Here is a 24,625-nt window from a genome sequence, read left to right on the forward strand (position 1 = left end):
ATAATTGCTTTACAATGTTGTGTTAGTTTCTGCTGTATAACAAAGTGAATCAGCTATATGTATACATATATCACCATACCCCTCCTTCTTGAGCCTCCCTCCCACCCTCCCTATCCCACCCTTCTAGGTGGTCACAAAGCACTGAGCTGATCTCCCTGCGCTATGCATCTGCTTCCCACTAGCTCTTTGTTTTACAGTTGGTAGTGTATATATGTCAATGCTTCTGACTCACTTCATCCCAGCTTCCCCTTCCCCCCTCCCCTGTGTCCTCAAGTCCATTCTCTACGTCTGTGTCTTTATTCCTGTCCAACCCCTAGGTTCATCAGAACCTTTTTTTTTTTTTAACATTCATATATATGTGTTAGCATATTTTTTCTGTTTCTGACTTACTTCACTCTGTATGATAGACTCTAGGTCCATCCACTTCACTACACGTAACTCAATTTCGTTTCTTTTTGTGGCTGAGTAATATTCCATTGTATATATGTGCTACATCTTCTTTATCCATTTATCTGTCGATGGACACTTAGGTTGCTTCCATGTCCTTGCTACTGTAAATAGTGCAGTAGTGAACACTGTGGTACATGTCTCTTGAATTATGGTTTTCTCAGGGTATATGCCCAGTAGTGGGATTGCTGGGTCATATGGTAGTTCTATTTTTAGTTTTTTGAGGAACCTCCATACTGTTCTCCATAGTGGCTGTATCAGTTTACATTCCTACCAGCAGTGCAGGAGGGTTCCCTTTTCTCTACATCCTCTCCAGCGTTTATTGTTTGTAGATTTTTTGGTGATGGCCATTCTGACCGGGGTGAGGTGATACCTCATTGTAGTTTTGATTTGCATTTCTCTAATGATCAGTGATGTTGAGCATTCTTTCATGTGTTTGTTGGCAATCTGTATATCTTCTTTGGAGACATGTCTATTTAGGTCTTCTGCCCATTTTTGGATTAGGTTGTTTTTTGATATTGAGCTGCATGAGCTGCTTGTATATTTTGAGCATTAATCCTTTGTCTGTTGCTTCGTTTGCAAATATTTTCTTCCATTCTGAGGGTTGTCTTTTTGTCTTGTTTATGGTTTCCTTAGCTGTGCAAAAGATGTTAAGTTTCATTAGGTCCCATTTGTTTATTTTTGTTTTTATTTCCATTTCTCTAGGAGGTAACCACCATTTATAATCCATCACTACATCCTGTTGATTTTACTTACCTGATGAATTGTCTAGGAGCATTTTAGTTAAGGTTTGTGAATAAGATTAGAATGATAATATCTTTAACATGTACTAAATATAATAGTATGGATTGTATAATACTGTATATTTCAGATCATTTCACTTCTTTCTGAAGTCTGAGCAACCACCATCTGTAGTAGTCTTCTAATTGGTCTTAATCCTGCTGTTATACTCCTTCAATTTGTTTTTTACTCTCGAACCAGATTAGTGATCTGATTGATTCATCCCACCCTAGCTTATATTTACAAGTTAAGGCCAAAAATCTTTAGATGTATGAGGACTTTTATAATTTTCCCTTAGTCTTCCTTGCGAGACTCTGGCTCACATCAAGCCCCCTTTGCTTGTTTCAGTACCACTGTACTGGGCTTCTCAAGCTGAGCTTGAATGCTTTCTCTTGCCATCAGCAATTTCACATAGTTTTAGCTCTGCTGGAATGTAGGCTTTTTCCTCCCAGTTCCTGTCTTCTGCTGAGCTAAGTCCCATTAATTGCTCAGAATGAAGTTTAAACTCCACTTCTTTTGGTCTGTTTCCTCTAACACCTTCACCTAGGAACGGTTCTTCTGTTATATGCTCTATCAGTATATATGCTCTATTAATATTGTGTACTTTTACTTTTGTGATGTGTTACAGACTGCTAATGAATGAGTATTCCCAGGCTTTGACCTCCCTCTGCTTCTTAAAGAAATCACAGAATTTGCATACCAGTTTCCCAGAAGACTTAATTCAGAATTTTTAGAAATCAATACATTTTCATCTAATAATAGTCTTCTTACCTGTAAATTTGTCAAAGAAACTTTGTCAGAGAAGATAGTTATAATTCATAGTGTTGATGTAATAACGTAATACATACTATAAAACCAGTCAATCAGAATCTCTTTCCCTCACTGTTGGTTTCTTCTCTGTGTGCGTGTGTTGGTTGGTGGACAGGGCCACAGTGGTAGAAAGCAAGAGACAACCTCAGATATCCACACTTATTTCTCTTGTTAACTGGGAGCAGTTAAGTCCCTAGAACAAAAAAGCTGTAAAAAAATTACCAAAATAATTCTGAAGAATTTTCCAGGAGCATTTTAACTAATGTTCATGATTGATACTGGAATGATTATATTTTAATAAAGAAGGTATAAAAAAGAAAAGCTTTCAAATAGTGTCTTAGATGTTTTCTTAAAAATCTTGCTCCATATAGATATAGATGAATGGCTGGATGTACTAATGGATGGCTGAGTGGATGGATGGATGAATGGTATGAAGAAAGGGAGGTAAGATGCATGGATTTAAATTAAAACTGAAAGGAAGAAGTCACTGGGAAAGGTAGAAGTAGCTACATTATTCTGTGCTTAGGAAGAGGACCTTGCAAGTTGCAGGGTCTAAGGCAAAAGTGACGTTGACCAGGAAAGCTCTTTTAAAAAGTACTTTTTTTTCCTTCATTTATTTTGTTTTGTTTTGTTCTGATTCCCTTTTGTAGTTAAGGGGATGATTTTCGTCTCTTTCTTTATATGATTAACACCAGGGTGAAGCCCAAGTTCCTTGGCAATGTATCAGATCTGTTACACACTGTCCTCAATTTATCTCTTTAACCCCATCAAGTCACTGCTTTTCCCACTTATCTTGTATCCACCTTGTTCAAATGTGCCATGTATTTGCATTGCTCATGCTGTGTCTTCTTTCTGGAAAACCTTCAATCTTTTATACTTAGCCAGCCCCTCAGGTCTTATGCTCAAATAGGTATCACTCTTCCTTGGTCCCTTCCTGCCTTTAGTCTTTTAGTTATTGATTGATTGATTGCCACGCTGGGTCTTTGTAGCTGTGCGTGGGCTTTCACTAGTTGTGGCGAGCCAGGCTACTCTTTGTTGTGGTGTGTGGGCTTCTCATTGCGGTGGCTAGTTGCAGCACGTGGGCTCAGTAGTTGTGGCACGTGGGCCCTAGAGCACGCAGGCTTCAGTAGTTGTGACACGTGGGCTCGGTAGTTGTGATGCACGGGCTCTAAAGCACATGGGCTTCAGTAGTTGTGGTGCATGGGCTCAGTAGTTGTGGCTCGAAGGCTCTAGATCGTGGGCTCAGTAGTTGTGGTGCATGGGCTTAGTTGCTCCTTGGCATGTGAGATCTTCCCAGACCAGGGATCGAACCCGTGTCCCCTGCATTGGCAGGCAGATTCTTAACCACTGTTCCACCAGGGAAGTCCCCTGCCTTTAGTCTTAACCATTTTTCAGTGTTTCTTATAGAACTTCACACATAACCTTTTGAGCACTCACTACATTTTCTCAATTATAAAGTATAATTACTTTATCTCTGTCTCTCACAGAAGATGAGTTCATCTTTGTGTGTCATGTGCCTAAAACAGTTAAATACTTAATGTTACTGAAAGAAATATGAGTTTTATTGCTTTAAATTGTCCATTTAGAAACTGTAAAAATTGGGAAATAACCATTTAAGCTTTTATTCTTGAATTATCTGTTGATAACGTTTCAGATGGGTAATGCAAAATTTATTTGGAAAAAGTCCCTGGCACTAGTTAGAAATAGAATTCTCACTTCCTCCTGCCCCTTCTCCCTTGCTGCCTCTCTCTTCTCCACCTCTCCACCAACTCCACATGTTTGGAAACTCAGTAGTGTTTAACTAAGTGTTTACCCATTTTTATGGCTATTACCAGTACCTGTTATTTTTCTGGAAAGTCAGTTATAAGGCATCATTAAAAATATTTAACTTTGCTGGCTGACATGGTCGCTAATTGGGAAGAATTTGTATTCTATTAAAAAAGGTCAAAGAGGTTGAAATAAAAGTAACTAGTGGTATCTATGTAAAGATATATATTCAAATGTATTACTAAAATAATACAAATCAATTTCTCCTTTCTTTATTTCCTGCATGCAATTTTGTGCATTTGCTTCATTACAAAAATTTAATTTGAAAATCATGGCTTTTATAATTAAGCATTTTTCATAAACTCAGTACTTATAAGGAACTTTGTCATAAAAATCCATGGCTTTATTTCCTTTATTGTATGACTCCAGAAATTTAGTATGAATCTCTGAACTACTTAAAATTAAGTAATTTAGGAACTGAAATTTAGCATTTTTCTCTACTTCCAGCATATATTGTCCTCATATATTTCTGTTAGGCAAAATTATTCCTGAGTTAATACTACTTGTCTCATTTACATTTGTTTTATGGTTTATAAATACTTGATACAGCCTCACAGTCATTTTAGACACATTTGAAAACTGAACTAATTCTGTAGTGACTTCTTTGTTTATGATCTCATTTTTTTTCTCTTTACAGAGATATGACGGAAGTTGTACATATTAAAGATCGGAAGGAGGCAATTCATGAGTTAAAATATTCACCAGATGGAACTTACCTTGCTGTTGGATGCAATGACAGCTCAGTTGATATTTATGGAGTTTCTCAGCGTTATAAAAAATGTGGGGAATGTGTTGGATCACTTAGTTTCATCACTCACTTGGACTGGTCCTCAGACAGTAGATATTTACAAACAAATGATGGGAATGGTAAAAGACTTTTTTATAGGATGCCAGGTAAAAATTTCCTATAAATTATTTATAATTTGTAGATTTTTAGTTCCTTTAAAATATCTTAGAATTTCATTAGAGGCAGAGTGTAAGTTACATTTGATTATAGGAAATCAAAGAAGATACAAGCTAATATTTCAGGCATTGTGATCTTTTCTCTGTGGCTGCCTTATCATTTGAAATCCTTTTGGTTCTTAATTAAAACTTAATTGCTTGGAGGAGCTAAGACCTATTTTATGTTGAAGTCCATGCCATATGAGTAGTATATGGTAAAGTCCTAGTGTATATTAGAAAGTCAAAATGCCATTTTTAATGGGTACAACTAATTAACTAAATACAGCTGATACAGATGTCTGACTATAAGTTGGGTTTTTGTTGTTATCTCAGACTTTGCAAATATTAATAATAATATAGCTAACAAACTAATTTTGAAAAACAGAATTTTTATCAAAGATTTAAAAAGAGAAGAATAAAAACAACCATCAAAATATTATCTCTCAGCCCTTTATTTAGTATGATGCTTAGTGAATTAGTCACTATATTAAAATAACTTATTTAACAAGAGTAGCTGCATATTTAAATTAATGCATCGCTCCAAAAGTTTTCATTAACAATCTGTATGTAATGAAGATTGACTGAATCCTGAAGTCCTATTACCTAACATAAATGTATTACTTGTCACTCATCCTTCCTTTGCGATCCTTTCAGTTATCTTTCTCAACCGTGTATCTTCTTAGGTTTCTTTTTCAATACCTGATTTGCCACTTTTGTATAGCTTTTACTTTTCCTTCTAACTTACCCCATTGTGGCTGATCTGTAGCATGATTTTAATAGGGTTCAGTTTTACTGTCCACATGCATGAACCTGCTAAGCTACATCATCATCAAATCTGTATGTCCCTGAATCAGCATAATTTTGGTAATGGCTTTTTAACAACTCCTTGCACTTAATTTCCTCCTTTCCTTACTATATTCACTTACCTATTCATGTATTATCCTTTAACAGGATGGAGAAGATATTTAAATTTTGGAGTTTACCATGTTATCAGTACAGTTTATGCTTGAGTAAAAATCAAAAGAAATAACTTCTTAAATTAATACTGTGATTTATTTTTAGGAGGAAAAGAAGTGACAAATAAAGAAGAAATAAAAGGTGTTCATTGGGCTTCATGGACATGTGTTTCAGGCCTTGAAGTAAATGGAATTTGGCCCAAGTATTCAGATATCAATGATATAAACTCAGTAGATGGAAACTATACTGGCCAAGTTTTAGTTACAGCTGATGACTATGGAATTGTAAAATTATTTCGATATCCTTGTTTAAGAAAAGGTATCTTTTCTTTCAAAATATTATTAATTAACCTCTGTCTTATAAAAGACTTAAGTTCTGGGCTTTCCTGGTGGCACAGTGGTTGAGAGTCTGCCTGCCGATGCAGGGGACACGGGTTCGTGCCCCGGTCTGGGAAGATCCCACATGCCGCGGAGCGGCTGGGCCCATGAGCCATGGCCCCTGAGCCTGCGCGTCCGGAGCCTGTGCTCCGCAACAGGAGAGGCCACAGCAGTGAGAGGTGCTGTTGGTTTGGTGAAGGATTTCATGAAAATGAACAGAATTATTTATAGTATTTTGATAATTCAGAAATTATTGTCATATGTTACATTTATTTTTGGATATGAAGTTTTTATTAGAAAATTATTTTTGAATTCATATATTATAAATGGGCTAATACTTTACCTCTTTCTTTTTAGAGAATCATTTTTCTCCCCACTTCCAGAATTGCTTCATATAGTTGGGATATACAGTGATAGTTATACTTTTCTTATGGCTTATTATCTTTAATCATTTAACTTGTTGAACATATATCTTTTAGGAGACATTTTTCTTATGTCATTTTCTCAAGAATTCTGATGAAGTAGTCAGCTGTGCGAGTACAGGTCACAGTTTGGAATCTATTGGTTTGTTTGTTGGTTTTTATCTGAGAGTGTGTTTTTGCTTAAAATCCTTAACATGTATTGTTTTGACATTTGTTTTTCATAACTGGGGGTGGGAGAAAAATAAGGGGTCTTATCACTGGTTATTTTCTATATATAATATGTATCACCTCTCTTTCTTGGACCTCTTTTAAAGTGATGATATTAATCATTCTGTTAATAGACCTGAGAATAATTAAATGAAATGCTCTATTAGTCATTTATTTGTTCCATGCCTTGTTCCAGAAAGTATTTGAGTCAGCTTATAACAAGTCCATAAGTACTAAAATAATTATATGAGTAAATAATTCATACCAGGGGAAGTATAAATAGAAATACTATATTAAAATCAGATAAAGAAAATGTTTGACATTTTCTTCTTCAGTAGTCAAACATCAAAATTGAATCTGAGCTTCCTGGAAACCAAAAATAAAATAAAGCAGGGCACAAAATAATTTTCACTTTAGCTATTTAAAAAAAAAAAAGCATACTTATTACTACTCAGAGAAAGCCAAGTTTCTTCTGAGATTTAATTTTCAAAGAACTCTCTCATAATATAGGGCCTCATATTAGGTGCACTGAGTATATTCATAGAGTATCAACATCTATAGCAGATGCAGTCATGATTTTCACCCGATTAATAAAAGCTGTTGGACAAATGTTAAAATGCAATTTAGTAAAAAGGTAATTTTGGAAACAGCAGAAATAGTTTTATTCAAATAGTTTAGGTAGTCCCCTTGATGTTAAACTTAAGGGTGCAAGTTTCCCAGAAGTCTAGACTGCTAATTGCTATACCTCTACAGTAAAGTGGTGAGTTCCAGATCCTGCCAGCTATGCCATGTTGTCACTTCCTGCCTGCAACATGTCAGCTTCCTAGGTGCGTGTGAAAGTACCTCCATAAGTAATGCTAAGGGTGTTAATAAAGGCTAACAAATCTCTAGCAATTGAAGTACCGTATTTCTGGATCCCACCACATAGCCAGGACATGAGAGTCACCAGGCACAACAAATTGTATTGTGACTCAAAATGATACTTGCCTAGTTAGAAGGTGTGAGATTTAGTAAGATTAATCATGGTGATATTAATCTTAGACATTGCTTCTACTCACTGTTTCATACACTGACCTCTCTGCAGAAAAAGAGTAATTTTCTGAGTTTTCATAGTCAAATGCATGGGATTTACTCACAAGCTTTATCTTCTGCAACAGGGAAGACAATATTTTTGTTGCTCAATAATTTTGTTTCATTTACAAAATGTGTAGTAGTCTTCTGAATTGCTGTAGGAATATTTTACCAAAGTCTTTAAGAGAAGTTAGTCTTGTTCAGTTACTGCTTCAAGAATATAAATTGTTTTTCTTATTTTCTGTTTTTTTTAGATTTTTGTTAGACATTTATTTTATGGTAAGGGTTTTTATTTCTAGGCACTTGTGAGTCAGCTTGAGACTATTGGTAGGTAATTGGGAGAGAAGAAGACAAAGATTAGTAGAAGTATTTTAAGATTCTGTATTTATTGAATTTACATAGTTGCATAAAGCTAGTAGTATTACTAGAAAAACTCTCTTTCTTTTAGATTAGTTATGAAGTTGTACATTATTTCATTACAGTAAGTTGTACTATTGATCCAACTTAAGTTTGAGAAAGGATTGTGTCTGATGTATTAATGTATTTTAGATATCCACTTAAGTAATATCCATTACATTCTAAGAAGTGAAGCTTTTACAAAATGTGGAAAGAAGTTAAATAATAGAAGTAGCTTACGTTATAGAATCATTGTAATTGCAGCACAAAATGTGTGAGATTAGCCCAGAATGTTCCTCTTCCACATTTAGCCCCCTCAAATCCCAGGCCAAAGGAGTATTACTCCTCTTATTTTTTTTTTTTTTTTTTGTCCATTGTTATCCTCTTTCTTTCTAGATTCTCCTGCTCTTGACCATAATCTCTCAAATAATCAGACTGTTCCCAGGCAGCAGCACAGAGGCTGTGGTGGTGGGTGAGAAGGTGGGGTGGGGGAGGATGGAGAGGTGAGGGCATGGTTGCTTTAATCTGACACCTTCATCACTGTTAATAATTGCCAAGACTCTTTCAGTACTTATTGACAAATGAACATTTCTATTTGGTAAAAATATTTTTTAGATTCCAGAAGAAAATTCATTGGAAAAACAAATATCAAACAATAAAACAGATTTGTGATGGGGAATTATTCAACACCGCTTTTCTAAGATTCTGAGATTTCTAAGATATTGTTGCATGTAGCTCTAGTGTATTTGTTTTTCATTGCTGTAAAATACTTGTGAAAATGTGGTACAGTTCATGTGTTTATTCTCCTGTCAGTGGACATTTGGGTTCTTTAGTCTTTTGCTATGATATACAAGTTTCCAAAGATGTATACTTAGGAGTGAAATTGCTGGGTCATAGAGAATTTATAAGAAAATGCCAAATTGTTTTCCACAATGGTTATACCATTTTACAAACCCTGTTGATCTACATCCTCTTAAGCACTTGACATTGCCACACTTTTTATTTTTGTAAATCTAGTTGGTGTAAATGGTGTCACATTGTCTTAATTTACATTTATCTAATTACTAATAAGATTGACCATCTTTTCCAATATTTTTTGATTCTCGGCATTTCCTCTTCTATCAAACACAAGTTCATATCTTTTGCCTATGTTTTAGAGTTATTTCTTTTATTGTTTTATCGAAATAATTTTATATACTATAGATACAAATGATTTGTAATTTTTATGGATTACAGATGCCTTTTTTTGAGTTTGTTAGTTATTTTTTTTAATGATGTCTTTTGTTGACTAGTATTTATTTCAGTGTAGTCAAATCAGTTTCTCTTTTTTTTTCTGAACAATGCTGTTTTATGTATTAAGGAATTCTACTTTTTACTAGGGTCAAAAAAGATATTCTCATATATTTTATATCTAGAAGTTTTAAGGTCATCAAAACATTGTTAAATGGGAAAAAAATCTTTTGTCATATTGCTACAATTTATTGAAGAGATATAACTCATATTAACTTTGTGTTAAAATATACCCTAAAATAAATTAGAAAAGACATGGGATCATTGAAGCATAAATATTTCAGTCTATTGCTTTATCCTCACCAAGAATTATCATTCTGTTCTCATTTAAATTAGGAATGCTTCTATGACCATTCTAGCTTGCTTTGATAAATCTTTTCTCTGAGATGTTAGTCCTAATTGATGACATACTGTTTAGACCTTAAATGTTCTTTTATCATTTCCTATCATATGTCAGTTTTTAATAATGAAGGGACCTTGAGAGCTTATAATCCAATTTATACTAAAATGGAAATGGAGTCTAAGAGAGGTTAACTGATGTGCTCAAGCTCCTGTGCTATTAAGTAGTCAAGACGACACTCAAACCTAGTCTTTTGATTTCAACTCCAATACTCTTTACATCAGACTTTTTGTCCCCTTTAATGAATTGTAAGTGTTGGAGTTCATGCCCTCTCAGTCTCCTTCACTACTCTTCTTCCCTCCTCTACAATCTAGCATTTCAACTCAAGTGTATAGGCAGAGTAAGGGAAAATATGATCTTTCTTTTTTTTTTTCCTTTCTTTCCCTTTCTTCAGATACCTAATGAATGTTTGCTATGTATCAGGCATTAGGGATGTATGATAAACAAGATACAATCCTGCCCTCAAGGAGCTTATAGTTTATTAGAGGAGTTAACAAGTAAATAGACTATTACATTTGAGTGTTATAAATACATGGGGTAATAACAGGGAATTCTGGAAGCATGATAAGAGGATATGATTGGTCTTGGTGAGTCATGGTCACTTCTTAAAAGATGTGATATCTAGGTTTACTTTTAAGATAAACTGTTTATCATAGTTAGATAAGCAGTGCTGGCTATTGAATAATTATTAATAAAGTCACTTTGATTAGAAATAACTGGCTTCCCTTAGACTTATTCCATAGCTTTCTTGTTGAATTGCCTTGGTTCTTCCAGAGGAATTGATCTTTGAAAAGTCACAGAGAAAATCATTTGGAAGGCCTTACAGGATTATCTACACCTCTCTTGGAACTATCACCCAATATAGTCAATTAGAATAGGTGCTCAGATAACTCTTCTTCATTTGCTCTAAACATAACAAAATTAGTACACCTTAAAAACTTGGAATTTTATTTGCTGAAATTTCTGGTTTTACCTTGTAAGTCTCTCTGTTGCCTAAGAGTATGTACAGGGCCCCGTCAAAGGAAGTAATAGCCAGAGTCCTCTTGACAGGCAAATAATGCATTCTCTTATAAGAGGGATGGGACTAAATCTTACCTTATTGGACTTGTGGAGTGAATTGTGGCAAGTTACCCATCTAGAAAGTTACTGACTTCTGTTAAGCTACATAAAAAATTGATTCTTAAAAAAATAACATTACTGTCAGGTAGCAGTAAATTGTAATCTATATAGTTTGGGTCACATCTTTTATGCTTTGATTAGATGGCTATCCCTAAATTCATGGCCAAGGTGAAGGTTTTTCTCCAGTTTGTAATTGATGGATCTTTGCCATCCTGAAATACAAGCCTTCTGTAGCTTCAAATAAAACTTCTAAAACATTATCAAAATGAAACCAAACATTATTGTGTTTAGTGTACTCTACCAGGAACATATACATATTGCCAAATATCAAGTTTATCTAAGCAAGATATAGAAAATGTATTCTGAACTTAGAACCACAAAAATGGTTCCTATCATTGCACAGATTTTTTAAAAATTAGCCAGAAAGTTAAACAAATCCTTTACAGTTGGAGAAGTCTGGTATATAAAACCTTAACCAAATGCTGCTACTTAACATCACTAGTGATAGAACTGTGGTGCCCCTTAAAATGATGTATCCAAAAGGACACAACATTGCCTGTGCAAAAAACACATCTTAATCTAATCATGAAGAAACATCAGACAAACCCACATTGAAGGACATTATACCAAATATTTAGGTTTAAAAAAATGACTATAAAAGATAGTTGTTGGGACAACTGGATGTATTTTATTTTGGTTAGTATGGTATATTACATTGATTGATTTTTGTATATTGAACCAACCTTGCATTCCTGGCATAAATCCCATTTGGTTATGGTGTGTAGTCCTTTTTATATGTTGCTAATATTTTCTTGATGGCTTAAGCTTTAAAAGGATCTTCGCAGCTAAGGCTGAGAATAGTGGGGGAGGAGATTGGTCAATATCACTTAAGATCAAAGGTGTCAGGCCAAAACATTCAAATATCTGAATATAAAAACAATTGATCCCCTTGTAGCTGCAGGCTTTTCTCAAAGCAGTAAGATAATGCTTCACAGCTCTTGTTGTTCTTACCAAATTATATTGTGAATCAGTAGAGCAAAGATTTATGTCCCTTGATGTACACTCATTCATTTGTTCACTCAGTGAATTTTTGAATTAACATTTTTCCCCGTTCATCATAATTAAGGTAATAGAAATAGGATGCATTGGTTCAGGTATAGAAATTGTTGTTTATAGTGTTTTTGTGTGTGTGTATTGGCATTTGTTTATCAATTTAAAGGTATATTTTTGTTATAGGGGCCAAGTTTAAAAAATACATTGGCCATTCAGCTCATGTAACTAATGTCAGATGGTCACATGATTATCAGTGGGTTATTTCTATTGGTGGAGCAGATCACTCTGTCTTTCAGTGGAAATTTATTCCTGAAAGAAAACTAAAAGATGCTCTTCACATAGCACCCCAAGGTGAGTAGAACACACTGCCTAAACAATTTCTCTGTCAAATAACTCTTCAGTAACCCCCAAATAACAATTTTACTCTTGAAACATACACAAGCCTCGTATGTTAACAGTATAGATTATTATTATTAGTGGAAATTTTAAATAAAATATTAGGTCTATATGTTTAAACTCAGTTGTCACAGAGCATGGACTACAAAGTACTTTTGGTTACACTTTCGTCTATCAAATGATGAGTAAAAAACATGCATTAGTAAAACAAACATTTAATATATTCTCTGGGAGATGGGTATCTAGGTTTCAGTATGGTTTTTTTGACAAAGAAAAATTATCTAATGTCAGTTCATCTGTTGCATTATGGTATTTTCTAGCTATTTTTCATGTTAATTATAGGTTATATTCACTTATATTTGCACAGACATTTAAATTTGATGTAGCGGTCATTGGGGAGCCAGTGAAGGGATTTAAAGGAACTATTGAGTTTGCAGTGAGTGGAGAGGAAGATAATCTGTAGTACAGTTTACTGACATCTGTGTCACTTGAATAGGTAATTTCATTTGCTTGTTTTATGGCTTGTCTCCATGTCAGTTGGCACAGTCAGCTCTTAATCATTAATTTTATTGTGCTGTTTTGAAAATGAATCTTCTTTAAACAGGTAATGTTTCATTTTTTTAAATTACAGAAAATCTGGCTGACTCTAATAGTGATGAATCAGATTCAGATCTGTCTGATGTTCCAGAACTGGACTCTGAAATTGAACAAGAGACACAGCTCACCTACCGTCGGCAGGTAATTTTTATTACCACGTGATTTTTTCCTGAAAAATTCTAGTTTCTTCTTTATCTTGCTCCCTGTTGTTTACTCATCTATTGTTATCTTTTGCAGTTTTTAATTTTCCAAGAAATGTATGGCTGTTTCCCCCTTTAAGAGTTAAAGTATACTTGTGTAAAATGTTATTTATATTAAGTGCTTGATATACTAACTGTGCCTGTATTGTATTGTATTATATATTATATGTGCTTTTTGTCGCAGTACACTTCCATTTATTTCCTTTAAAATACTCTCTTACGAAGTATAAAAATTTCATGGAAACTAAATGTGTATTTGTCAGTGTGATACTTAGAAAATGTAAATACGTTTGTCTTTCCAAGGAAGTAAATTTCATAAAGAATCTTCCTACTGAAGACAGTTGTTAAAACTTTAGCGATCATAGTAACCACAATGTCTGAAGTTACATTAGGAATATATAACACCTCTATAAATTTGTGTTCTAAGAATATTTCTACTTATGTACATTATTTAAAGGTTTACACGGAAGATCTACCTCAGCTTAAAGAACAATACAAAGAGAAACAAAAAAGTGGTACTTCTAAAAGAAGAGAGCGGGCTCCAGGAAATAGTATTCGATTACACTTTGTTCACGGGTACAAAACGACTACTTTTCATTTATGTGTTTGAATTTTGGTTCACATTTACTAGCTATGAGACTTTGAGCAAGACACTTAACCTCTCTGTGTTTCTGTTTTACCATCTGTAAAATGGAGATAACAGTATTTTTCTTGATAGGATTCTGGTGAGGAGTAAATAAGTCAATACTTGTGGTGACTTAGAATGTTTTCTGGCACTATATAAGTATTTATTAAATAAAAAATTAATTTGTCTTATGAAAATTTAGTGTTATATTTATAGAAATGGATCTCTTTAAACAAAATAAGTGAAATGTGAGAGATTATCATCTCCCCTAAATATGTCTAATTTATAATGATATTGTGGCTTGTTTTGGCCTAAGCATTTTGGCCTATATATTATAATTTCAATAAAATACAGTTTCTGGATTCTCTTAGAATATCTGGCAATACAGATCTCACATTTTATCCCAGGACAAACAGAGTCTCCAGTCCAACTCTTTCCTTCCCCTCACCTAGTAATCATTGTCTTACCTGGCTTATAATGTTTTCAAGAATTTGAAAAAAAAACAGATTTATTTAGTAAAAATATTTTTCTTCCAGTGTTAAAATAGACAGTACTTCTTTTTGTTTGTTTGTTTGGAAGCATTTTGTGTGTGTGTGTGTGTGTGTGTGTGTGTGTGTTTTAATTGGAGTATAGTTGATTTACAATGTCGTTTTAGTTTCAGGTGTATAGCAGAGTGACTCAGTTGTACATATACATATATCCACTCTTTTTTAGAGTCTTTTCCCATATAGGCCATTACAGAGTATTAAGTAGTGTTCCCTGTGCTGCTATTCAGTAGGTCCTTATTAGTTATCTATTTTATCTATATTGATCATTTTTGAGGGGATTTGACTACTTGTTCTCTGGATGTGTATAATATTTTTAAATTGTTGTTAAAACTTATTTTTGTAATATATATTGATATATTTTATTCTCATGGTTGAACAGTGTGTATAAAAGGATACACTCTGAAAATCATCTTCCTACCTCTGCCCTCCCAGCCATCATTTCCCCCCCACCCAAAGGGAATCACTGTTACCTAGTTTCAGAAATATTTATGTATAATATAGTACAAACAAATACAAATATATATTCTTTTCTATACCCTTTCACTTGTAAAAAAGCAACTTTTTGCTTTATAGTATACAAATTTAGTATTATGCTTGGATTTAGCTATTTGTAATCAGAGCAGTTCACAAAAGTTTATGGGATCTGAGATATTTGTATTTTTTAAAATTGTTCAGTATCTTGTAAAGCTGGAAATTGAATGTCCTCTGTATAGTCCATATTTATCAGTAAAAGGCCAAAGTTAATGTTATATGATTTTTCTATATTTAGTTACAGAGGGTATGACTGTCGAAGTAATCTGTTCTATACTCAAATTGGTGAAATTGTGTACCATGTGGCAGCAGTGGGTGTCATTTATAATCGACAACAGAACACACAGCGCTTTTACCTGGGTCACGATGATGATATTCTCTGCCTGGCTATTCATCCTGTGAAAGACTATGTGGCAACAGGCCAGGTAGGTCCTTTGAAAGACTATGCGACAACAGCCCAGATAGGTTAGACCTTCGTTTGGGTTTAAAGTTAAGTTAGTCCATTTTTTTCCTTATCTTTTGTATTCTAGGAAATGAAGAATTCTTTAGAATGGGATTTTATTTTCATATTACAAATAAAACTTTTTTCTTATAGTTTTCCTTAGAGTTTTATTGTTTTACTTATTGTAATTTGAATTTGGAACTATGAGCTCTGGCTTGACACCTTTCTGTCAGGATAATATTAATTTTTTAAATTTATGAGTAAAAATTACAAAAACCGTAAAGACTAGAAATCTGGTTTTTTAATTATTTTAAATAATATAAGTTATCTAAGAAATGTTCTGTGACAAACAGGATGACTATGTTTTTATTTTACAATCATGATAGTAACATATTCGGGTTTACCAAAGTAGAAAACATGGAGAAAAGTCATAACTGATACCTCTCTATATGGATATTCTTAGAGAAGGAAGGGAAAGGGTGATATTTATAAATTCTCACTGTGTGTAAGCACTTTACTAGTTTCTTAATGTATATTTATTTTATTCTCACCTCATCTCTATGAGAGTAAAACCATTTCCCCCAGTTTATAAATGAAGAAGTTTAGGTTTAAAGAAATTAGATAATTTTCTCAAAGATCTGTCAGCTAATAAGTGGTAAAGCCTAAAGCCCTTAGTCTGTTTGGCTTTAAATACTGTGTAAGTATACCTTCTGGGATATATTGAGGGTGGGGGTAGGAAACTTGCATCATCCTATGTAGCTTCCCTGAAAGGAGAGAAAGCTCTTCCCTTTTTCTTTCTCCCATCTTCCCTCACTCTGTTTGTACCTCCCCTGACTCTTTCCTTTTCTCCTTCCTTTCCTTCCCTCCTTTTCTCCCTCCTTTCTTCTATTCATTCAGAAACATTCATAGAGCATGTGCTGTGTACCAGGAAAGACTCTGGGAATATAAATAAAACACCTTGCCATGGTAAAACATTCATACTCTGTGGGGGAAGACAAACACGCAAGAAAATTGTGATACAGTGTCATAAGTATAGATCAGGGCTTCTTACCTTGGCACTGTTGACATTTTGGGCCAGATAATTCTTTATTGTAAAGATAATTGCATTTTTGTGTATAATGCCATCCTGTGCATTGTAGGATGTTTAGCAGCATCTCTGGCCTCTACGGACTAGAGGCCAGTTAACACCACCCACCCCAGCTGTGACAACCAAAAATGTCTCCAGACAGCCTTTGGGAGGCAAGTCACCCCCTGCTGAGAACCACTAGGCTAGAGATATGTATAAAGCTCTCTTGAAATATTATAAAGGACTGATATATTGTGCCTAGTGGAATCAGGGAAACCCTCATAGAGAAGATGACATTTGAGCTGAGTAGTTTACCTGATAGAGGGGAGGTTGGGGAATGTATTTTAAGTGTGTCATATCACGTGTAACAGTGGGGGAAAAAATAAAAAAATAAAAATACAACTTCTTTAAATAACTGTGAGCAACGCAAAGTATTCAAATCTTAGAGTGCATGATGGACATTAGCGGAAGAACTAATTAAATGGGCTGGCAGAGGCCTCAGGGGCACCATTTACTTTCACCTTTAGTTTATATAAATGGTTCCTCTTAAAACACGATTATGTACCCATTGTGCTGTTGCAAGGAGTTTGGACATTATTCTGCTACTACTGGAATGAAGACTGTAAAAACTGGTCATTTACTACCATAATTCTGGAATTTTAGGGAGTTTGGGCCAAATTAAACTATAAGTCAGTATGCCCACAGGACATCCCTGGATACCCAATGACCTCTTCCTCTGCTAGACTTTTAGCCAGAACTCTAACAGAAAGACAGATTAGGGGAATTCGCTGGTGGTCCAGTGGTTGGGACACTGCACTTCCACTGCAGGGGACCCAGGTTTGATCCCTGGTCGGGGAACTAAGATCCCACAACCCATGAGGCACAGCCAAAGAAAAAAAACAGATTAACAAGAGAAAAACAAAAAGTTTATTAACTGGTGCAATTCATATCACCTGGGAGAAACCTAAACCAAAAGTAACTCAAAATGGTTTAGAACTCCAGCTTATATAGAAAACAGTAGATCTGTAGACAAATGACAGGACAGAGGAAAGCAGTTAATAACTTAGTGAAATATTGATCGATTGCAGTATTGTTTTTTGTTATGTCTTTATATAAAACCAATCTCAAAATTAACAGTAATTGGCAGCTATGTTAGTTATTTCAGGAGTTGCTTTCATAAGCAAAGTTATTATATCTCTTAATCTGTATAAAGAAAGTGATTACTTGAGTCTAAAGGAATAAAGAATTAAGTTGTGTTAACCTGTTTGGCGCTTTAACCCCTCTGTATCTTGTTTACACTATTATCCTAGCCTAGAATATACTTGCTTGCTTCTCTTTTTATCTAAGACCTACACTCTTTGAAGGCCCACGTCGAGTAGCATCTCTTCCATGAAGATTTTCTCTACAACCTTTTCATCCCCATTAAGCATGTATTACCAGATGTTCATATTTTAACGGAAAATATCTCATTTTCCCAATGAGTTTGCAAAATTTGTCTAATTGTCTTAGTGCTCATTGTACCTAGCATAGTAATGCTGCCAATAATAGATGCTTGGTAAGCATTATCTTTATTGATGAAGTATAGGATAAGGTTTAGGAGCTACGTAGTTGTAGAACATTCCTTGAAACACTGAGCCTAGTCTCATTAGCTTTTCGACAAATGTAAGGGAAAAATGTTGATCACGTATACAGTCTGCTTTATACTTTTTATTTGATAAATATTTATAGCAAATATGACAAAGGTTGTTAAATCTCCTGTTTTCCTTTTATAGATATGAAAATAAACAATTTAATTGCATAAAATGACTTTTATAATTCTTTCTATTTTAGGTAGGTAGGGATCCCTCAGTTCACATATGGGACACAGAGACCATTAAACCATTGTCGATATTAAAGGGCTACCACCAATATGGTGTCTGTGCTGTTGATTTCTCAGGTAAGGCAGTTTTCTGTCTCAGTAAGAATGATCAAAATGCAGAGGCAATACATGGCATTTTAGTCTAAATTAGTGTTGCCTAAACTTGTCATTTAATAGTGACCTTCACAATTTTTTATCAAATGTGCATACTGTTGTCCTAACCAATCAAGGCTCTGAAAGTGTGGGTTTGCTAGCTGTTTTATAATAATAATTTAATGAAATGTAATTTTAATACCCATTGTTATAAAGATGTTTCTATTAAAATAAAAAATGTTTGTCTACATAACCTCTGAAACCGTCTCAGTTACCACTAGTGGTATGTATTTCCAACCTTGGGCAAACCCTGATCTCATTTAATGTTTTGCAGCCACAGAGTAAACTTTGAAAATGTTTAGGGTGAAAGCTAAGAAAGAGGTGAGAACTGAAATATTTGTTGTATAACATTTCTATGAAGTGACAATTCCAATCTGTCTTATCAAAATAATTTCAGATCATGTTAACTCTTTGCTACATATATAAAAGTTTAACAACTACAGGTAGATCTACAGTGAAAGCTGGGGTATGGATTGGGAAGAGTGGGGAAATACCATTAATAGAGAATTTTATATTAAGAAACAGTAAATTTGTGCTTCCTGCTGCTCTGACTGAAGTGATAGTGAATTGCTATAGTTTATGGGGGGAATTGTATATACACATATTAAAATCTGCCAAAGGTGAAGAAACTGAATGGTAAAGGAGTCAGCAAGAAAAATACCACTGGTAGCGATAACATACTAGTTGAGGTTTGCAAAAAGTGTGGCAGAGTGGCAAATGTTTTATTATAGATTGCCTTTACAACCTATAAACATATGCACACCTGCCAGCATGACTGACTTAGCGCAATCTCTTGTCTAATAGTCATTACTTGTTGCTTGATGGTAGTAACAACTGAAATAATTGACCTTCACTACAAACAGTCATATTAAACAGCAATATGTATTTGTAACCTGTGTCTTTTGCATTTGATTCGCTTTTTGTAATCCCTATGACTTCTTATATCACAGTAGAGTTCCTATGGTGAAATTCATTGGCGTATATCACTTCTTCCTTCCTTCTTTCTTAGTTTTCCCTTTCCTTCTCATCTTTTAAATATCTTTTTTCTACTTTTCTTATCTTCCTCCTTTCCCCTGTCTTAAGCTGGTAGAAGATGAGGTAAGTGAAGTCAGAGGAAGAAGTCAGCAGATAGGTTTAGATGCATTGAGACACTATTCTTCCCCTTCCTTATAAATTCTGCTTTTTGTTTCATAGCTGTATGCATGCCTAACATTTAACAATATTTTATTTTATAAAAATTTAAATATAGTGCTGTGGTATCAGAATATGTACTGAGTGTTTTTTATCTTCTGAATGTTAATGATCAGTCTATCTCTGTGATTAATTTTCATAGCGGATGGGAAACGTTTGGCTTCAGTTGGAATAGATGATAGCCACACTATTGTGCTATGGGACTGGAAAAAAGGAGAGAAACTTTCGATAGCAAGGTAGGGAAAAAACTTGATATCACATTGGCAAAATACTGAAATTACCTTGGACTTAAAATTTTTTTTACTTATAACGGTTTTGAAATCAAGCAAACGTAACTTTTTAAATTGTTGCCGTCTTTATTACCATTGAATAAATAGTATAATTGTGGTAAAAAGACAAATGATTTCATGATTCATTGTAGGTTTATCCCTTGTGCACACACTTTTTAATGTAACTGTAATATGATATTCGAAGTAGTGATTATCAAAAATCTCCATTTATAGGTAGAGTGAATTCCACTGTAAGATAAGCTATTCTGTAGTCATTGAAAACATGGTAAAATACTCATTTTATATATTTGAGTGAAAGGAGATACATACACACATGTATCACAAAGAAATTATAGATTATTTTTATTTTCTCTGTTATAGTTTTCATTTTCTAAATTTTCTACAGTGAGCATTATTATTTCTATAATACTAAAAAATATTAGCAATTGCTTTAAAGGAGGAAATAGTCAACAGTTTCAGAGACTATTTTTTTAACTTCCTATTCCCTAAAGTGATACATAAAAGCACTTTAAAATATAGATAAATGGTTTCTGCAGAGTATATAGACAGGACCCAAATAAAAGATAGTTTAAGAGGATTTTGTATTTGGAAAGACTATATTAAGCTGTAACAGAGTACCATAAAAAATTTTTTTTCTTTAACTCATTCATGCCACAAATGGCATTCTCTATGTACAGTACTATAGTTGGTGCTATCCAAAAGAAGTTCAGTTCTCACGGTTCCTATCTTTTAAGATTCTGTTGAGAGGAGTTAATAAATTAAAATAATAACAAAATAACAAATGTACAAATGCATGATTACGTAGCCTAAACCTAAGAGACAAGTGGGCCAAGCATTTAGTAATGGAGTAATCAAGATAGGGTTTGGATTAGGCAAAAGGTTATTACAGGAGAGATTTATCTTCAGAGTTAAAACATTTTGGTATTTATTTCAGAGGAAGTAAAGATAAGATTTTTGTTGTAAAGATGAACCCGTACGTGCCTGATAAATTAATTACTGCTGGAATTAAACACATGAAATTTTGGCGTAGAGCAGGTAAGGAAGTGCTTCTTTTTGCTCCTTTGAAATTTAAGAAACTATTACTTTTTTTTTTGACATCTTTATTGAAGTATAATTGCTTTACAATGGTGTGTTAATTTCTGCTATATAACAAAGTGAATCAGCTATACATATGCATATATCCCCATATCTCCTCCCTCTTGCGTCTTCCTCCCACCCTCCCTATCCCACCCCTCTAGGTGGTCACAAAGCACCAAGCTGATCTCCCTGTGCTATGCGGCTGCTTCCCACTAGCTATCTATTTTACATTTGGTAGAAACTATTACTTTTAAAAGCGATTTGGCGTTAAGTACAATGTGGTATCCTAAATTGGATCCTGGAACAGAAGTTTCATTAGTTGAAAAATAGATGAAATCTGAATGAAGTTTGGAGTTCAGTTAATAGTAATATATCAAATATGTCTATTTTTTAGTTTTGACAAGTAGTCTGTAGTATTGTAGGATGTTAATGTTATGGGAAACTGGGTGGGCGAGCAGTATATGAGAACACTCTGTGTTATCTTTGCATCTTTTATGAAAATCTAAAATTCTCAAAAGTGAAAAGTTTATTTTTTTAAAAGAATGATTCACAGTTGTCTTGATACTTTTTAAACAAAGTTAAGATTTATTTTATCATTATTGGCTGCATTGATATAGCATTCATATTTGCAAAAGAATTTAACTTATGAGATTAATCAAGTGATGTCCAGACTTCGTTCTTCTGTTGAAGACATGTGTTTTAGTCTAAACTAAAAATGAGAAATTGTGTCAAAATTCTTTATGTGCTATAAAATGATATAGAAATGGAATGTTATATTACTTTAGTCATTTAGTAAATTAGTGACTGTAGAAGTTCATATTTTAAAATTAAAAAGTCTCTTTTCCAAATCGAATAGCATACTTATAAATTCCAGCAATTTGACAAAGTCTTAGTACACTTAAACCTTTCAGATAAAATACATAGCTATAGAGAGAAGTGAGACATAGGTTAGAAAAGAATAGGCTTAGTGAAGATATTTCCCAAGTTGAATTAACTTTCAAATTGTAAACTACATAGGACATGAGTCGATTTTCAGACTTGTTTTAATACTTTATCACAGACTCATCAGATCATAGTGTATATACATTTACAAAGTAAAAAGAAGTATCTTCACATTTGTCATTTTCATTCCCATTCATTTAAACGAAACTTTTGAGTATCTTAGTCACTTGGACTTGCAAATACCCAGCAAGTAATGCTATTATTGAGGTTTTGGAAAAAAAAACAACTATAAGTTTGTCTGAAATAAGAGACTTAAAGAAAGTAAATAGCCTTAAAGTGAAAAGATTTGCAATTGAATAACTTTTTTCTTTAACTTTGATTTGACATAAAGTAGACCTGAAACTGAGCCATAAAAGGATAAATGTTAAGACTTTAGTGCATTTCAGCATTCCTCACTTTGAGGTTCTGATCCAGAGTTCAGTAGTCAACTGGGAAATAAGTAACCACTTTATTAATCTGAATAAATGCCATCTGTCTGCCCTCTAAATGCATAGCTTTATGTAAACTAAGTTAAAGATGACTTAGGACTAAGGCTAAAAGGGAGCTTCTTACCTCCTATCCCAGATATAGCCTTTGAGAATTGCAAGTTATGAATTATTAATCTCTAAGGAATTTGAACTCTATTCCATGGCTGGTATGACCTTGTACAATACAAACATGTTATGCTGTGTGTATCAGAAAACTCAATAATGATTATCTAAACCAGAGGTGAAAAACTCTGTAAATGGCCAAATAGTAAATATTTTAGACTTTCCAGACACAGAAACAAAATCAAGAATATTATATAGATACTTAGAGAACAAGAGAGAGAACTCCTGCCTTGCCGTACCCAGTTTGCACCCAGTTGCCGTTAACTGGAGACATTCCCTCCAAGATCAGCCTGCTGCAGTGAACAGGACTTGCAGGTTGGACTCGGGGGAGACCATAGTCAGCTTCACTCTGCCCTAGCGACACACTGATTCTAGTGTGTCTTCTCCTCCTGGAGAACTCTACCTTCTCAACTTCGGCAGATGGCCAGAGGCAAGGCAACTCCTGGACTGTGATTTCACTGCTGGGTGCCCAGAAGTTTCCATAGCAAAGTCCTCAACTTGTGGATGGTGACCAGCTCGGGCCCTAGGCAGCTGCTAGTTGGCAGCCAAAAGTCAGGGAGGCAGGCTCTGGGAGCAGAGAAGAAAACCAACGTAGCCACTGCAGCTGTGCTCCAGTGGGCACTGAACAAAAACAGGTGATGGCAGGATTTGGCCTACAGCCCATAGTTTGCTGACCCTGCTCTGGATGGATAATCTATGCTCTAGTGAAACCCAGTCCCCTCCACTTGTGCACTAGATCCCATTTCTCAGCTATTCAAGGGCATCATTCCAACTCTTCTTCCCTTTCTCTCTTGCATTATCAGTTTTCCCTCTCTACCAACTCTTTCCTTTCAGTATATAAATGTGGTGTTATTTCTCCATCTTAAGTAAGTAAAACCAAACAAAACTACTCTTTGAGCTCTACCTTCCATTTGCTAATCAATTTCTCTTCTTACCTATGTACTAAAACACATCCACACAGTTGTTTACACTTTAAATTTGTGAGTTATCTTCTCCTTCTTTTGAGAGAAGTCTAACCTGTTTTTTCCCCTTCACCACTTGACTTAACTGCCCTTCCAAGTGCACTAACAACTCTGGCTGCTATGTTAAGAAAAGACAATCTTCTGAATACATTTGGAATATGACTACTTTTCATCATCTTCTATGTTATCACCAGACCCATGCCACCCTTAGCATTTGCCCAGATGCTTGAAATAGCCTTCTAACTCTTTTCGTCCTTGCCACTATTCAAATTACCCTCAACCCAGAAATCAGAATGAACCCGGTAATAAATAATATGCCAAGTCTTGTCATTCCACCACCCAAATGTTTTTCATCTCATAAAGAGTAAAAGTTAAATCCTTACAATGGTCTGTAATGCTGCCTTTGACCTCTCTGACCCCATCTCCCATTACTGCCTCCCTTACTTTCTTTGCTACTCCATACTGGCCTCCCTAGTTGTTCCTTGAAGATTCTTGTCACGTTCCTGCTTTGGGGCCTTTGCGTTTGCTGATTCCTCTGTCTTGAATGCTCTTTTTGCATGGCTTGCTCTTGCTACCTCCTTCAGGTCTTCATGAAGATACCACCTTCTCAATGAGGCCTTTCTTAACCACCCTTCTTAAAATGGACCCCTCTCATTTCTTATCTCCCTTTTATGCTTACATTTTCTCTATAACACCCGTCATCATCTAACATCCCGCACATTTTACTTATTTGTCATATTTATTGACTGTCTCTCACCAGGAAGCTCCATGAAAGCAGGGAATTTTGTTGTCTTGTCTGTTTTGTTCATAGCTCTGCCCCCATTGCCTTAAATAGTGTCTGGTATCTATATATATTTCTTGAATAAATGAATGAGTGAATGAGTTCATTTGGAAAAATGGGCAAAAGATATCAAGAGATAATGAATGACCAATAAAAATAGGAAAAGATGATAAAGCTTATGAATAATTGGAGAAATGCAAATTAAAACCACAATAAAA

General features: G+C 34.5%; 1 protein-coding gene across 4 annotated transcripts in view; it reads left to right on the forward strand.

The window, feature by feature from the left end:
• EML5 (EMAP like 5) overlaps positions 1-24,625 on the forward strand; it is a 162,643-nt gene that overhangs the window by 67,211 nt on the left and 70,807 nt on the right. For all 4 annotated transcript variants that reach the window (XM_019919245.3, XM_073800143.1, XM_019919251.3 and 1 more), the window contains exons 9-17: positions 4,502-4,758; positions 5,869-6,081; positions 12,282-12,449; positions 13,126-13,232; positions 13,749-13,867; positions 15,234-15,420; positions 18,334-18,439; positions 19,848-19,941; positions 20,930-21,030. In XM_019919245.3, coding sequence (XP_019774804.1) covers positions 4,502-4,758; positions 5,869-6,081; positions 12,282-12,449; positions 13,126-13,232; positions 13,749-13,867; positions 15,234-15,420; positions 18,334-18,439; positions 19,848-19,941; positions 20,930-21,030 — 1,352 coding nt within the window. The remainder of the gene's footprint in view (positions 1-4,501; positions 4,759-5,868; positions 6,082-12,281; positions 12,450-13,125; positions 13,233-13,748; positions 13,868-15,233; positions 15,421-18,333; positions 18,440-19,847; positions 19,942-20,929; positions 21,031-24,625) is intronic.

The sequence above is a fragment of the Tursiops truncatus genome, chromosome 2, assembly GCF_011762595.2.
Source record: "Tursiops truncatus isolate mTurTru1 chromosome 2, mTurTru1.mat.Y, whole genome shotgun sequence".
Classification (NCBI taxonomy): Eukaryota; Metazoa; Chordata; class Mammalia; order Artiodactyla; family Delphinidae; genus Tursiops; species Tursiops truncatus.